The 17,132-nt window shown below is 42.9% G+C and overlaps 1 protein-coding gene across 1 annotated transcript in view; it reads right to left on the reverse strand.

The window, feature by feature from the left end:
- The window catches only part of COLEC12 (collectin subfamily member 12), a 201,100-nt gene extending 195,854 nt beyond the window's left edge, over window positions 1-5,246 (reverse strand). The window contains exon 1 of the mRNA XM_054694155.1: window positions 5,133-5,246. Within this exon, the coding sequence (XP_054550130.1) occupies window positions 5,133-5,139 (7 nt within the window). The 5' untranslated portion in view covers window positions 5,140-5,246. The remainder of the gene's footprint in view (window positions 1-5,132) is intronic.
- Between the last annotated feature and the right edge of the window lie 11,886 nt (window positions 5,247-17,132).

Raw genomic sequence — 17,132 nt, forward strand, 5'->3', positions numbered from 1 at the left:
TGTATAAATAAATAAATCTTTAAAAAAAAGATTCTACAAATATCATTGTTAACTATAAATCAAATATAGTTTGATTGAAAATTTAGCTTCCTCAAGCTCTGGATGGTTGGTGTGGTTAGAAACTGTGCCGTTGGAGTAAAGAATGCAATATTTCATATGAAGAATGTCTATACCCCCCTATCCCTGCTATCCCTGGTTTAAAATGTTTATTTTTTTTACTGGTGATTACAATCTGTTCTTGAAAATGGCACCTCTGAGAAAGTTTTATATCCTCATGGTAAATCTGTGAGAAAGTCTGTTTTCAGATTTGATGGCTTCAATGGGTCATCCACATTCATTCAACCAGTGGCAAACAAAAGCTTCCCAGAAGATGAAATCAACATACAGCAGCAACCTTGGAATCTGCTTTATCTTTGTAAGAGTTCCAATCTACAGTCTCCTCCAGTGGATGGCAGACGAGCACATCAATTTCTTCAGATCTTTGATGCCAGGTTATTAGATCTGAGTCCATCACTGGCTCCCTCAGTGGACTGTGGTACAGTGGGTACTTAACAAAGATGTGTTGATTCAGTGAATCACAAGAATGGTACTAGGAGGAAGCCTAGCTATGGGTATGGGTTCTGGAATGTGGATTCTGGAATCAAGCCAGGAAATTGTTTTATTAACAATTTCCCATTTGATGAGGTAGGTGCCCTTAGACAAGTAACTCAACCTCTCTGAGCCTGTCTTCCTATTTGTACTTGAGGAAAAAGTAATGCCTGGCATGGCAGGTGCTCAATTAATGTTAGCTATTATGAAAGGAAAAAATTATAGGTGGCCCATCAGTCATGCCTAAGAAGTTGTGTCTGAGCACAAATCATGGTAGAGATCTATCTTGTTCCTGGCATTTATATTCTAACACGTGACCCTGTATCTCTCTTTGAGGCCATTCACAGGAACCCCAGAAACAGAGAGCCTATGCCTTCAGAGTGAGTGAAAAGCAGAAGATGGAATGGGGAGGACCAGCCTGGTGGGGCTACCCCATCATGCGAGTGGACATTCTTACAGATAATTACATCAAAGACCCAGAATACTGTCCCCCATCCTGAAGTCCTTCACTGTTTTCACTTTGGTTCACCAACTGAAGCTTCAAAGCATCACAGACACATACTGCTAGCAGGTAGGCAAGGTTCTACCACCACTCTGGGCTTCCTCTGCTAGGACCCACCCCTTCTGCCCACCATGGGAACACATGTGTGTCAGATTTGTCCCCCTTCCTTGCCCTCCATCTCCTGAGAGATTGTCCATATGCTGGGTTTATTCAAGGTGAAACATGCTTTATTAAAATCACAAAATTTTATGTCTACTCTGCCATTTGAAAACTAACATGTCAAGGGCCATTTAACTTACTTTGGCAGCAGCTACATCAACTATTCTGAACTACTATAAGAAAAATGCACTAATTCAGAAAATTAGACATTAGTTAAGACATAGGTTGAGAGCTATCATCTGCCAGCTTTTCCCACTCACATCATTATCAGTGAAAGAGTCACATGGGAGGAGGGGGAGGGGAAAGGATGGGAGTACTTGGGAATACAGAGATCTATACTTAGCAATAATTAAATGTCAAATTAAGAATGTCAAGCATCCTGAAACTAATGAAAAGGCAAAATTAGACTGTAAATTTGCCTTCCAAAAGGGCAGCCCCCTTTCCTAATCAATGAAAGGGGAAAAGCATCATTTTGTCTCCATTTCCCATCAGAAAATCTGATTCTTTCAGTGTTAAATGCATCAGGCCCTTACGTTTGTTTATTCATTCCACTTCAGGACAGAAAAATCTTAAAAAAGACACTGGGAGAACAAGGAGAATGTGAGTTCAGAAAAACAACAGGCAGTTTAAGTATACTGCTTACCAGTGTACTTTTAAAATACTATCGCCAAATAATATTTTTAAAACATTCATATACAAAAGCACAAAAATAAGTAGCTGAATACCATGTTTTCAAGGCATCAACCTCCTCCCTGTGTTAAATTAGCACAGTGGTTTAGATGTCTGTGGTCTCATGTGCTGGTTGTTTTCCACTGTCTCTTAGGTAACAAGGGCTGCTGCCTTGAAACTTACCAACATTCCCAACTTTCAGAACCAGAAATGTGATTTAGTAATGACACACCTAACTCTAGAGGAGTCAAATCCCTTCATAAAGAATGTGAATGTTTATCCAAAATTATGAGATTTATGGTACAGCACAACTAACTGAACATAAAATTGGAAATAAATGAAAACAACTTCATGTTTTAATCAGTTTGGAAGACTTCAAGTATTGCAGCAACAGGGCAAGTAATTTTCTTCTGGAAAATATATAATGATGTCATTATTTTGGTACTTGTGACTCTGGGGATGGGGGAAATAGAATGGAGACAGATACTTTCTGAATCGAACAAATAGGTGGCGCTGTGGCTCATGGCAGATGTGGAATTACACTTCAAAACCATAGGTTATCAGAGGCCATCTCCAAGGTTAAAACTTCAGAACTGGAAAGTTAAACGGGTACCTTATAAAAGCATCTGGATCATACAGAAGCTAAATTTTTGCTTGGGAGGCAAATGAGCTTGCAACTTCTAAGGTGACCACTAATATTCTTTAAGTTAAAGAATATTTTAGGTTAATATTTTGATCTTTAAGCTTTTGCAAGGCTAGTCATTGACTTCTGTGGCTTAGAAAAATCAAATTCTAATGCAGTATTGGCTATATGAGGCCCCAGGAGTTAATAACTATGCTACATAATCACAAACCTAAGGAAAATTTTGGCTTGGATATCTATGGCTAATTTCAAAATAATTCCACTTGGTAAAGGAGACTTTCCTTTCTGGCTAGAAACACTATGCTTGGCCTCAGAAGTCTTTGTATCCAATTCCTTGACTCCACCCCTTCCTGGCTGCTACACCAATTGTGGCTTCCTTGGCTACTAAATTGTCTGAGATTCACTTTTCTTCTAGGCTACACCAGAGGTTACCCTCTCTGGTATTCTAGGTTTTTCCAGGCAACACAGAAAAACTGGCAAAGCTTGTCTTTAAATAGCTATCATTCTGCTAGTTGTCAAATCCTATTTCTTCCAGTGTTAAGTTTCCACATCCATAATGTGAAAGTCAAAACACCCTACCTCATAGAGTTGGTTGAGAGGATTGATTTGATGGACTGTAGAGGATACAGCAAGCATAGTGGGTGGTGCTTAGTAGCTACTAAAGATTACTACTGTCCCCTCATTTCCCCACCTAGCCAACACAACACATGAATGCAAATTATATGCCAACAATTGGTAAGTGAACCTCTTACAGAGTATTTTGTTTCAGGAGGCCTTCAAAGTGACTAATCTACCCAGGCATTCACCAGTCACTCCTCCACAGGGGCAGAAGACAAGTAAGGTCTTTAAAGGCAGTGCCCAGACCCCAAATAAGTAAGGAGTTTTTCCCTGGAGATCTGTAGGCTGGTCCATAATGCAGCAAAAATCTCACAAGAATGTTTAGAACCTTGAGGTGTAGTCTCTGTTGCTGATTTGAATTAACATTGGAAAGTACCCACACAGCAATTAACGATCATTACCCACTTAAAAAGCATAGCAAGATTTTCAGGATTGAGGAACCCACAAGGGAGCTGATGGAATGAGTAGCTGACTTATCTTTCCAAGAGTTCAAAAACTGCTGGTCTCACTGATTAGCAATGAGAAGAGTAACCTCTGGCTAAAACAGGATAACTGAGCCCGAGATAACTTTAGGTATGTGAACTCTTCTCTTTCTGGGGCGGATCTTTTCATCTTTACTAGCCATGAAAAGTGCTAGCTTCCTAAAATGTAAATGAGAGACGAGAAACCGAGATGGAGAGAGAAGGAACACATACCGCTACGTTCTGAAATTTTCTAGCCAGAGTTAAATCATACCTTTTCTTTCTCTTCCCCGGGGCGGGCCACTTTCTACCTGGCGTTCAGTGCCTCCCTTGCCAGGGTCTCCAGAGAGGGAGACAAAACTCCAAAGCAAATGGTAGGACTTTATCGCTTTGGCTAGTTTAGGGAGAACTGCCTTTCAAAGGCACCAAGAGCCAAAAGTTACTTCCCAGGCGTCGGGGGCTCCCCAGGCGCCTCTTGGCACAGCGAGGCTTGCAAGTCAAAAGGACGCCCTGAGTGGTCCGGTCGGCTGCTAACTCAGTCACCGGGGTCGGATGGCATTTCGCACGCAGCCCCTCCACTCAAGCCCGGCCCGCGAGGAGGCCGAAACGTATAAACTAGCACAAAACCAGGAGCTCCAGTCCTGTGTAAACACTACGCCGGCCCCTCCCCAAAACTCCCTCTTTGATGTCTCCGCTGCAATTATTTAACTCACATATAAATCAGGATTCTGCTGACAAATCTCGTGTTTTTACTAAACAGAAGGCTGCCCCTGCAAAGCCCTTCTTGTGATTCCGTTTAAAGGTACGATAACATCTGACATTCCATAAACCCGCCCAGGGACGATTAACGGGATGATTTGTGCGAGTCCCCGAGCGCACGTGGGCACCCCAGCTCCACAGGCGGGCGCGCGGAAGGGGCGCGGAACCCTGAGCAGTTGTTTTCCAGTCAGTGGGGCTGATGGAGAAAGATGCCAAACGCGCTTCCCGAGCCAGCTGAACTCCGCGGGCACCTAATCATTGCCAGATGTGGGGAGGACGCACGGAGAACATCCCTGAGTCCGGGAGAAAACACCCGGCCGGCAGCAAGTCGATTTCTCCCCAGGGGCAAAGGGAACAGCCGGGCGCAAAGAGGTCCGCGGGGTGAGTGGGGTGCGCAGCAGGGTGGAAAGCGCCCTGAGAGGAAGGATGATGCCTCCACTCTCCGCACATTTTTTCAATTAAAAAGTTGGAAACTGGAATCCGTAAACAACGACTCAGAGCTTCAAACTACTTTGCAGAGACACGATCGGGAGAATACTTGCACGCTTCCGAGCCCCAACCTCTAGGTCTCTCGTGCAGCCCCACACCGGAGCCCGGGAGCGCCCAAGTGTGCACACACCCACCCCCGGGGCCGGCTCTCTCCGGTACACGACTCGGAGAAAGTTCGCGTAAGGATGCGCCTCCGCCCCCTCCCGCCCGGCCCGAAGCCCCGCGCCGGCCGCCGCGGTCCCACCTTTCATGGTGACCGAGGAGGTGCACCGCCAGCCGGAGGGCTCCGCGCCGCCTAGAAGTTCGCGCCGAGCAGCCGGTCACTGAGCGCCCATGGCAGCCGCGCCGCGCGCCGGCCGTCCGCTGTGGAGCCCTCCCTCCCTCTCCGCCGCCGCCGGCCCGCGCTACCCGCTCCGCGCTCTGTGCCGCGGGGCCGCCGCGCGCGCCGCTCACCCCGGGCGGGAGGCGCCGCTCCCGCCAGCGCCCCTCCCCCTGGCCCGCCGGGGGCGCGGGTGGCCGCGCCCACGCCCCCCTCGCGCCCCCGCGCCCGCCCCGCCCTCAGGCCCGCGCTGGCCCCAGCCCTGTCAGTTTCTCGCCTGGCCTCGCCTCGGCGCCCGGGTCTTCGCTTCCCTGGGTTTTCTTTTTCTTTTTCCCATTGGGCCAACAGCAGAACCAAACCCGAGGAAAGAGTCTCGGGGCTGTCACGTACTCACGCCCCGCGTGCGCGAAGCTTACTGTGTCTAGATCCCAACTACCGAGAGTGTGGGGTGTGAGGGTTGGCGCGCACTGCCACGGGGACGGCGAAGATTACCCCTTCCCCTAATGACTCTGGAACAGGGAAGGTTAGAGCATTATATTGAGGAGAGAAAGTCCTCAGGGTTCACGAGTTTTGAGGGCAGGGCGCTAGTTGGTGACTGAAGGAAAGGAGACCCGAGGTAGATTGTTTGCTGTCACCTGGGGGAAATTATCGTTAAATCCGAAGTCACCATTAGAAGCTCTCCCTTCAGAACTCAGCAGAATTACAATTATTGGACCTTTAGGAGAGAAACGAGCATAGACCAAAATCCCACTGGATGCCCTTGGTTTGGAAAAGTCTCTTTGCACTCAACGTCTCTGAAATGATCAAGTTGAATTTTTCGCTACAAAAGGAGGGTGGGCAATTGAACAGCTTCACAGTAAGTATTTTTCATGGTGGACCATCACGTTACCCCGCTGTGTTTATCTTTCCTTTCAGAAAAAGGCCTAAGTAGACCCATTCTTAAGCTTTAAAACATAAAGTGGTGAGTGGAGCATTGGGGAGGGAGGTGCAGCTGAACTTTCTTCAGCAACTATGAAATGAAAGATCACCACTCACCGGTACATAAAGTAATACAATTCTGGCAGGGCAGTGGTTGCAGCTACTCTGATGTCCTCTCTTGAGGCCTGGTAACATGGTGTAACGAACCTATCAATTCATTCCAAACAGGGAACACTTTGCTCTAGTAAAAGGCAGTGCCCAGAAATGAACACATTCCAAAACATTTCGCAGACTCTTCATTCCAAAAGTTTCCTTATTTGAACACTGGAGGGAACTTCTCCATGATAAAAAGATAAAAATTTAAACAGATCAAATAAGCTCTTTTTTCCAATTCAGGGATTCATAAAACTACAAGGTTCCTCAAAGGTACTCTGGAGACTTTCTCCAGTTCTCTCCAAGTTACCAACCTTGTCTTACAGGATGACAGTTCTTGAAGGGAGCCCAGTATATGGATTCTCAGCCCAGAGTTTACTAACCAGTGTTGGCATGGAGTAAGCCCATCAGTTTCTTTATGTAATAATTTCTCCAGCTGAAAAATGGAAAGAATTTTGGCTGCATCATTTGAAGTGAAAAAAAAGAAAGGTCAGGAAAAGAAAAAAATAATTTGGATTTCATCAAAATTTAAAACTGTGCATCAAAGGACACTATCAACAAACCTACAGAATGGGAGAAAATATTTGCAAATCATATATCTGATAAGAGATTGATATCCAGAACATATAAATAGCTCTTACAGCTCAACAACAGCAAAAACCCAAATAAACCAATTCAAAAATGGTCAAAGAACTTAAATTGACATTTCTCCATCATTAATCATTAAGAAAATGCAAATCAAAACCATAATTAGAGACCACTTCACACCCATTAGGAAGACTATTACAAAATGTTTCTCTATTTTTTTATTTTTCATTTTTTTAAAGATTTATTTATTTATGCATACAAGAACTGGGGTACAGGCCAGAGATGTGGGGGGTGAGAGGATTCAGAGACAGAGTGGGGAACAGAACAGGCAGTTTGACTGAAATACACTGCTCAGGGGAGCAGCAGGTGATTCAGGAGAGGTCTGCTGCGCCATGTGGGGATCTGGGATTGAACTCTGCTGCAGTGACTGCAGATAGCTTCATAGTTGGCATCTTAACCCCTTGCGCCACCTGGGAGGCCCACAAAATGTTTTTTAAAACACAGAAAATAACAAGTGTTGTCAAGGATGTGAAGAAATTAGAACTTTTGTGCATTGCTTATAGGAATGGTGGAACCAGTGTGGAGAAAATGTATAGTGGTTTCTCAAAAAAGTTAAACACAGAATTACAATATGATCCAATAATCCTGCTTCTGGGTGTATGCTCCAAAACACTAAAAGCAGGAACTAGAATAGATATTTATACACACATGATTATAGCAGCATTATTCACAAGAGCATCCAAGTGGAAGCAACCAAGTATCCATCAACAGGTAAAGGATGAACTAAAGGTTGTGTATTCATCCTTAAACAGTAAGGAAATTCTAACATGCTACAACAAATGTCTAAGTCTGTTGCCCATTTTGAACTGGGCTATTTGTTTATTGTTGAGTTGTAGCGTTCTTTATACATTCTTGTTATTAACTAATTCTGAATCTTAAGGACGTTATGCTACGTGAAGTAAGTCACAAAAGCACAAATATTGTATGATTCCACCTGTGAGTTACCTAGAATAGTCAAAGTCATAGAGACAGAGAGTAGAATTGGGGTAAAATTGGTTGAGAGTAGAATTGGTTGTCTGGGGCTGGGGGAAGAGGAGATTGGGGAGTTAGTGTTTAATGGGTATAGATTATCAGGTTTGCAATATGAAGAGCTGTGGAGATGGGTGGCGGTGATGATCACCTAACAATGTGAATATACTTAATGCTACTGAACTTCATGCTTAAAAATGGTTAGTATGGTAACTTTTGTGTTACGTGTATTTTACCATAACAATTTTTTTCTAGTAGAAGTATTATGAGATTAAAAAACAACAACAACAACAATAGGGCCTCCCTGGTGGTGTAAAGGGTTAAGACGCAACCTATAAAGCTATCTGCAGCTACTGTAGCATGGGTTCCATCCCCAGCCAGGGAGCAACCCACATGGTGCAGCAGACCTCTCCTGTCTCACCTGCTGCTCCCCTCAGCAGTATATTTCAGTCATTCCTCCTCTTCTGTTTCCCATTCTGTCTCTGGTGAATCTGCTCAACCCCCATACCTCTGGCCTGTACCCCAGTTCTTGTATCCATAAATAAATCTTTAAAAAAAAAAACCCAACAACATAGCAACCTCAACCTGTGATGTTAGTTATAATGAGCCAGACTGAGACCTGGTGATGAAATACAGGCTCTTTAGAGTACACTTTTTTTTTTTTTTAAAAGATGTATTTATTTATTTATATAAGCACTGGTCCAGTCAGAAGCGCGGAAGGGTGAGAGAATTCGCCAGAGCCAGAGCAGGGAGCAGAGCAGGCAGAAGGACTGAAGTACACTGCTGAGGGGAGCAGCGGGCGGCAGGAGAGGTCTGCGCACCACAGGTCTGCGCGCCATGTGGGATCCTCCTCCCGTGGCCGGGGAGCAGCCGGGGATCGAACTGGCGCCGCAGAAGCCCCGGGCAGCCTTGCAACCCAGCGCTCAACCACTGAGCCGGGGAGGCCCTCTTTAGAGTACACTTCTAAGGCGGGGTCCTGAAAGATTGCCTCCTCCCCCCATCCCCACCCTCTTAGGCACAGATTGAACCCCTGCAGGTGGATTTTAAGGGCCCCCTGCCTGGAAGCTCTTCTGAGCCCCACTCTGGAGGACACAGGGCTGAAGTATGTTGTCACATGCAGATCATCATTTGAATGGGGTAAAAATTGAGCAGGGGGCCAGGGAGATAAAGGAAAGGTAAAGAAGAGGAAAGCACTGAATCACACAGGTGAGAAGTTTGAATTCCTCAGAGGAAATGGGCCACAGGTTCTCCAGGTGGAACTCTTGCCCCCCACCTCCAGAGGCAGCAGTCTAGTACTTCATTCACTATTTATAAACCTGGAGAAAGTACTTTCTCACATATTCCCCCCAATTCTGGGTCAGTATTGCCTTTTTACTGATGAAAAAGTCCAGTCGCCCTTGCCTTCTTTCTTTCTCTCAGCCCTACGTCTTTACTAAACTTGTTTCCTACGTTTGAAATATAACTCCACTTCTCCCTGTCTCTTCATCTGCACTGCATCCCATGTAACTACTATAGCTCATCTGGAATTCTACAAGAACCCTCCAAGTGACCTCTCCACTCACACCTTTATACCTTCTCTACCCCAGGCCCCAACATGCAGCTGCCAGACTGGCAAGGAAAGGCAGCTGAAAGATGGGAAAGGAACAAGCTGAACTCTTCTGTCTCCCTAACTCACTGCCTTTAGAGAATTTCCAGGCTATGATATGAAAGGGGTAGCCTGAGGGATTCCTTGAGTGCACAGAAGCTGTGAGTGCAGGGAGGCCAAGCAGGACCGGGCACTGGGGAGTGAGGAGCAGTCACTTGTGCTTGCCCATTGGGGTCCTGGGTTACCTTGATCTTGGATCATCTCTGTTTCCACTTTTTCTAGCAATCAATACCTTCCAGAAACTGTTCTGGCCTCCACCACCTCCCATTTGCCCACACATTTCTCCACACTGCTTATACAGCTCCTTTTCCTCCATTTCAGCCAGGTTATTTAGTGTCTCTTCATATGTCACATGCTTATTCCAATCTATGAAACTTTGTTCCTAATATTCCACCCCTAAAAACATCCTGCTTTCTCCATTGTGTCATTATGTTTGCCCATGGCCACTAAAAATACAATTTTCCATTTAGAAATGGACTCTGTAAGGTAAGTGGAAGTGATCAGATTTTTTCCACCCTCCCACCATTAGCGTCAATGATGGACACCTGTGGTCTTACACCCGTGCCTGATGGCGGCACCTGGAACATGGTGTGGGCATGCGTGAGTGGGCACAGCTGAGCATGGAGGCTGAGCACATGAGGGTGGCAGGAGAGGTCTGTACTGTGGGCGTGCAATAGAGACCACTGGAGAGACCACGAGAGAATGCCAGAGCCCAGAAGGAGTAAAAGTTCCCCGGGGGCTGGGAGGCCTGCCAGCCTCCTGGTCCCCCTCCCTCCCTGCCTGCCCAGCACCTGGTTGGCTCGCTACAAATGGTGTAGAAAGATCATTAAAAACCTAGAAAAGCCACTGAGGGCTCCAGGACTCTCCTTTACCAGTCTTCCCGCATCATAGAGAACCTGCCCCTTGCAATTCTAGCACTACAGACCCCTTCATCCAGCAAGCAAGACTTACACAAGTACTCTCTACTGGGCACTGTACTGGGCACTGTGCTTCAGTGGATGCAAACTCAGGTCAGACACAATCCTCTATCCAGGTGTCTGGAAGGTGAAAGAAGGCATTCCAAGAAGAATCTGTAGTAAATACAGAACGTGGGAGATGGTCAGTGTCATGAGAGATACAGATAAAGGGCTACAGAAGGAAAGAAAGTGATGACTGCTGACCAAGGCAACGTGGCAGACTTGTTCCATGGGTCTGGTCCCTGAAGGATGGTTATGATCTGAGTGAACACAGGAAAAGCTTGTTCTTTCTTACAGCTAGTCGGTGGAACAATGAGGTCTGGGAACCACTTATATCAGAAGCACTAAAGAGTGTTTTTTATAAAATACAGATAATTGGGCTTCACCTCACAGCTCTGAGTCAGAAACCTTCAGGGAGATTTAGGATTCTTCTGTTTTGTATCATTCCCCAGCTGATTTCCATGGTCTTTAAGCTGGAGAATCATCATAACAGACCATGTCTTCTTCATCGTTTTAACAATAGCTTCTCGCAGTTAACAGTCAAGGGGAAACTGAATAAGTGGCAATGGGAATAACAATGGAGGAAAGTGCCTAAAAAATACAGAGCAGGGAAAGCAAAATACATAGAAGACCTGTAGGACAGTTACCAACGGGTGCTACTCCATTCTCTGAAAATTAAGCCTTTGAGTATGGGAGGAGTGTGAGCTAGTTGTTTTGAGAAGGGTTTTGGCTTCTGCAGCTTAATCATCTGAGTCACTTCATATCCTCTTCCACACTTGACAACAAATAAACCTTGTTTACCAAAGTAGCCATTACACTGTAATAAAGTCCACTAAAAAGTTATGATCCCCTAAAGAGAGGAATGGTGGTGTAATGGACACCAGGTGCTATTTCTCTATCCTCTGAGATGTGATTATGCTTAAGATCTGCATGAAAAGTTTTTTTGGATTAATAAATAGCTTTTAGGTCTTTCACAGCTTATGTTTTTGTCACTTAGCGTTTCTACCTTTAAACAAAATTCAGGTTTTTGAAAGAAGACTCTGATTGAGAATTGTTTTCTGTTTGTCCAAAGAGTCAGTATTTTATTCCATTTGATGTTTCATAGGTCAGAGGATCAGTTTGAAATTGCTTCGCTAGCCCGCTGCAAGGCCAGAGTAGCTCTCAGGACTGGGATTGTAGATTTTTTTTTAAGTTCAGTGAAAAGACAAGAACCAAGGAAAACAGATATGAGACCCCTGAATCTCAGCTTGGACACTGCTATATCACAGAATAAGCCACGGTTTCCTCAATGTGACTTGGGAAGACAAGTAGATCTGCTCCAAAATATTAAATATTGTTTTCTTGTTAGGCTTCAGATGTGTTACGCCTGGACATTTCAGACTATTGGCCCATGTAAAAAGAGTTTTTAGGGTTTATTTTTGCTTTTAATGTGTGTCTTTTGCAGTGATATATTTGAGAGGGATTTACCTTAGTTTCTTTCATTTGGCTTTGTCATCCATTTGTTCTGGTGCCTGTCAGATTTAAGGCAGTGCTGGAGATGTTAACGTCTAATATCTCTAGACCTAAGTGTTCTTGTTATAAATGAAAAGACTTTAGACTAGATAATTGTTTTTTAATGTTTTTCATCTCAAAAACTTTAACATAAAATACATATCAGCACCATGTGGTACAGGATAAACACATAGAGAATATGAACATTGGAAATTGAGACTTATTTCAAATATTTATATATACATGTATGTATGTATATGTATATATGTTTGTGTATGTCCAGAATGTCTGAATTTTCTCAACTTTCAGTAATCAGATACAAATCGGTTTGTCAGCTATAGTGATCAGCTAAAAACAGACCTGTGTGTATATACATACACACACACATATATATACATATACAAATCAGTGATCAACCATATATACATATACACATACATATTTGCATAGCTACATATATATAGTTATGTTATCACTGAGTGACAGGGATACATTTTGAGACATGTATCAGTAGGTGATTTTATCATTTTGTAAATACAGTGTTCTTGTATAAACTAAATGATATGGGGCCTCCCTGGTGGCGCAAGGGGTTAAGCACCCCACACTATGAAGCAGTCCACAGCCTCTGCAGCATGAGTTCGATCCCCAGCCAGCCAGAGAGAAACCCACATGGTGCAGCAGACCTCTCCTGTCTCACCCGCTACTCCCCTCAGCAGTGTATTTCAGTAGATCTGCTTGTTCTGCTCCCCACTCTCTCTGGTGAATCCTCTCACCCCCCGCATCTCTGGCCTATACACCAGCTCTTATATGCATAAATAAATAAATCTTTAAAAAAAAAGAAAAAGTTTTTTTAAAAAATAAATAAAATAATAAAAAAACCTAAATGATATGGCCTACCACACACCTAGGCTATATATAGGGACCATCATTGTATGTGCAGTTCACTGTTGACCTTAAAGGGGTCAGGACTGTATAGTCAGGAAGGAAGGAGGATGGGAGGGAGGGAAAGGAGGGGAAAGGGGAACGTCAGGGAGTGAAGAAGTTATCATTAAAAAAATATATTGAGGGGGCTCCCTGGTGGCACAGGGTTAAAAACAGCACTATCAAGTTATCACCAGCCACTGCAGCACAAGTTCAATCCTCGGTGGGCCAGGGAGCAGCTCACATGGCACAGCAGACCTCTCCTGTCTTGCCCACTGCTCCCCTCAGCAGTGTATTTCAGTAGATCTGCTTGTTCTGCTCCCCTCTCTCTCTGGTGAATCCTCTTACCCTCACCCCCGCACCTCTAGCTTGCACTCCAGTTCTTGTATGCATAAATAAATATATCTTTAAAAATATGTATTGGGGGCCTCCCCGGTGGCGCAGTGGTTGAGCGCTGGGTTGCGAAGCTGCCGGCAACCTCTGCGGCGCCGGTTCGATCCCCGGCTGCTCCCCCGCCACCTGAGGAGGGTCCCACATGGCGCGCAGACCTCTCCTGCCGCCCGCTGCTCCCCTCAGCAGTGTGCTTCGGTCTTTCTGCCTGCTCTGCAAACCGCTCTGGCTCTGGTGAATTCTCTCACCCTCCCGCGCTTCTGACTGTACCCAGTGCATGTATAAACAAAACAAACAAACAAATAAATAAATAATAAAATAAAACATGCCTCTTAAAAAAAAAATATGTATTGGACTATTTGTGGTGGTGGCAGTGCCTGGTCCACAGAGCAGAGGCATGGAGGCATCAGTGCCTGGTCCCCACTGACTGCAACTCTCAGCAATGAAGTAGCACTGCTATGGAGCAGTAGTGGTAATAACTGGGCAAGTCTCTGGGTCTCTTCTAGTGCAGATGAGTTGGCCTCTTCCTAAAGATAAGCTGGATATCACCAAGATGGTGCTGGGGTGAGGGTGGGTTACTTGTTTCTCTATCAAGAGTAATCTAACATTTAGACAGAGAGACATTGCACTGAGAGAGTACAGTGGCAGGAGAGGGACCTGAGTAACCCTTGTACATCAGAGACCAGTGCAGACTTCAAGAGAGGTGACAATGAGGAGATTCACAATTCATTGTATAGGAGGTGGGCAGAGAGAGAAGCTGAGGTCTGGGTTAGGGGACCAAATCAAAAAGACAATTCAAAAGATAAAATAAACCAAAAGTTGGTTCTTTGAAAAAATAAACAAAAATAGACAAATTTCTGAATATATTAAGAAAAAAAGAAGAAAACTAATATATAGAATCAAAAACAAAGGTGTTATAAAAGACAGCTCAGAAATACAGACTCATAAGAGACTACTATGAGCATCTTATAAATCGGACACTCTAGATACAATTTTTGAATCATACAACCTTCTATGACTGAATCAGGCAGATATACAAAGCCTGAAGACACCAGTTACAAGAAAAGAAATTAAAACTGTCCTCAAAACTCTCAGAAAACAAAGTCTCTGGACCCAGGAGTTTCATGAGTCAGTTCTGCCAATCCTTCAAAGACAAACTCATATCTATTTTTCTCAAGGTCTTCCAAAAATTTGAGGAAGAGGGAATCCTTTCAAACACAGTTTATGAGGCTAATATTACTCTAATTTCAAAGGTAGACAAGACAACACACACACACACACACACACAAAGAAAAGGAAAAGAAAACTACAGATCAATATCCCTAATGAATATAGAAGTCTTCACAAACTGAATTTCAACAATGAATTAATAGGATCATATATCATCAGGAGGAATTTTTTCCAGGGATGCAAATATGGTTCAACATCCGTAAATCATTCAATGTAATTCACCACTTGAACAAAGGAAACATAAAAATCATAGATTATATCAATAGATACCAAGAACACATTTGAAAAGAATCAGCATCCATTTATGATTTTAAAAACTCAATAAAATGGGGATAGAAGGAAAAATACCACAATAAAATATAGATTATACATGGAAAACTCACAGCTGATATCATCCTTAGTGACAAGGTGCAAAAACAAGACATGACATGACAAGGTGCAAAAACAAGGCAAGAATGTCTACCACTACTATTCAAGATAGTATTAGAAGTACTAGCAAAGAAATTAGATAATAGAAATATATAAAAGGAATCTAAATTGGAAAAGAAAAAATGAAACTATTATTTGCAGATGACATGATAACATATATATCAAAAACTTTAAACAACTAAAAAACTATTAGAAATGATAAATCAGCATAGTGAAGTGGTAGGCTATAAAATCAATATACAAAAAAACTGTTGTGTTCCAAGATGCAAATAAAGTAGAAGAGAAAGAAATCAAGAAAACAATCTATTTGCAATCACATAAAAAGAATTAAATACCTAGGAATAAATTTAACAAAGAAAGTGAAAAAGAAAGATACAAATGGGAAAGTATTCCTTGCTCATGGATTGGCAGTATTAAAAGCCCATGTTACAGTAATAAAACAGTATTAAAATCCCATATTACCCAAAGCAATGAGCAAATTCATTTTGATCTTATCAAAGTGTCAATGGCAAAAAAAAAAAAAAAAAAAAAAAAAAAGGAAAACAAAGTGTCAATGGCATTCCTCAAAGAAATAGAGCAAACAACTAAAATTTATATGGAACCACAAAAAGACCCCAAACACTCAAAGCAATTCTGAAAGAAAAAAAAAAGCACACACCCACACTTCAAACTATACTGCAAAGCTATAGCAATCAAAGCAGTATGGTACTGAAATAAAAGTAGAAACATAGATCAATGGAATAAAATTGAAAGCCCACACTTAGATGGACAGTTAATTTACAACAAGGAGACTAAAAGTATACCATATAAAAATGACTGTTCAACAAATGATGTTGAGAAAATTGGACAACTGCTTGCAAAAGAATAAAACAGAACCACCATTTCACACCATACACAATATTAACTCAAAATGGATAAAAGATTTGGTTGTGGGACCTGAAACCATAAAATACATGGAAGAAAACATAGTCAAAACACTCTACAACATTGACTTCAGGATGTCTTTGGGAACTTGACTATAATGGCAAGAAAAACAAAAGCAAAAATAAATTAATGGGACTAAATCAAACTACCCTATTGAAATGTGCAAATGAAAATATATGCACATCCTACATCCAAAAAGTGACTAATATCTGAAATATACCAATAACTCATACAACTCCACAAAAGAAAGCAAATTACCCAGTCAAAAAATGGGCAGAAGTTCTAAATACACTTCTACAAAGAAGATATACAGGGCTTCCCCTGGTGGCGCAGTGGTTGAGCGCTGGGCTGTGAAGCTGCCTGCAGCCTTGGCAGCGCTGGTTCAATCCCCGGTCATGCTGGCGAGGGTCCCACATCGCATGACAGACCTCTCCTGCCGTGCCTGCTGCTCCCCTCAGCAGTGCATTTCATCAGTCTGTCTGTTCTGCTCTCCCCTCTGGCTCTGGTGAATTCTCTCACCCTCCCGTGCTTCTGACTGTATCCAGTGCTTGTATAAATAAATAAATAAATCTTTAAAAAAAAAAAAAAAAAGAAGATATACAGATGATCAACAAATGCATGAAAAAATGTCCATCTTCACTTATCATCAGGGAAGTGTAATTCAAAACCACAATGAGATATCACCTAATATCCATGAGAATGGCCCATAAAAAAAAAAAAAAGAAAACATGCTGAGGGCGTGAAGAAGAAGGAAACGTTTTACCTGTTGGTGGTGGTAATGGTGGCTGGACCTGCTCCTACGGAAAACAGAATGGAGGTTTCCAAAATAATAAAGATAAATTTGGCAAATGATCCACAAAATTCTAACCTAGGTATCTGTCTGAAGAATTCAAAATCACTAGTCCGAAGGGACACATGCACTCCTATTTTCATTGCAGCATTATTTACAACATTTTAAGTACTCAACAACAGGTGAGCAGATAAAGACGATGTGGTAGCCATACATAATGGAATAATACTCAGCTATTTTTTTAAAAAGTTGAAATAGTACCAATATTACCATTTGCAGCAACATGGATGGAACTGGAGATTATGCTGTGTGAAAAAATCAGAAGAAGACAAATAATGGATGATTTCATTCATATACCGACTGTTAAGAAACAAAACAAAGAAACAGACAAAACCAAATCAAAAGAAACTCCATAAACCTGACTCAAGAATTAAGGCTACCAAAAGGGGTTAATGGGGGGA

Source organism: Talpa occidentalis, unplaced genomic scaffold (assembly GCF_014898055.3).
Source record: "Talpa occidentalis isolate TD23 unplaced genomic scaffold, MPIMG_talOcc4v2.1 talOcc4.13, whole genome shotgun sequence".
NCBI classification, from domain to species: domain Eukaryota; kingdom Metazoa; phylum Chordata; class Mammalia; order Eulipotyphla; family Talpidae; genus Talpa; species Talpa occidentalis.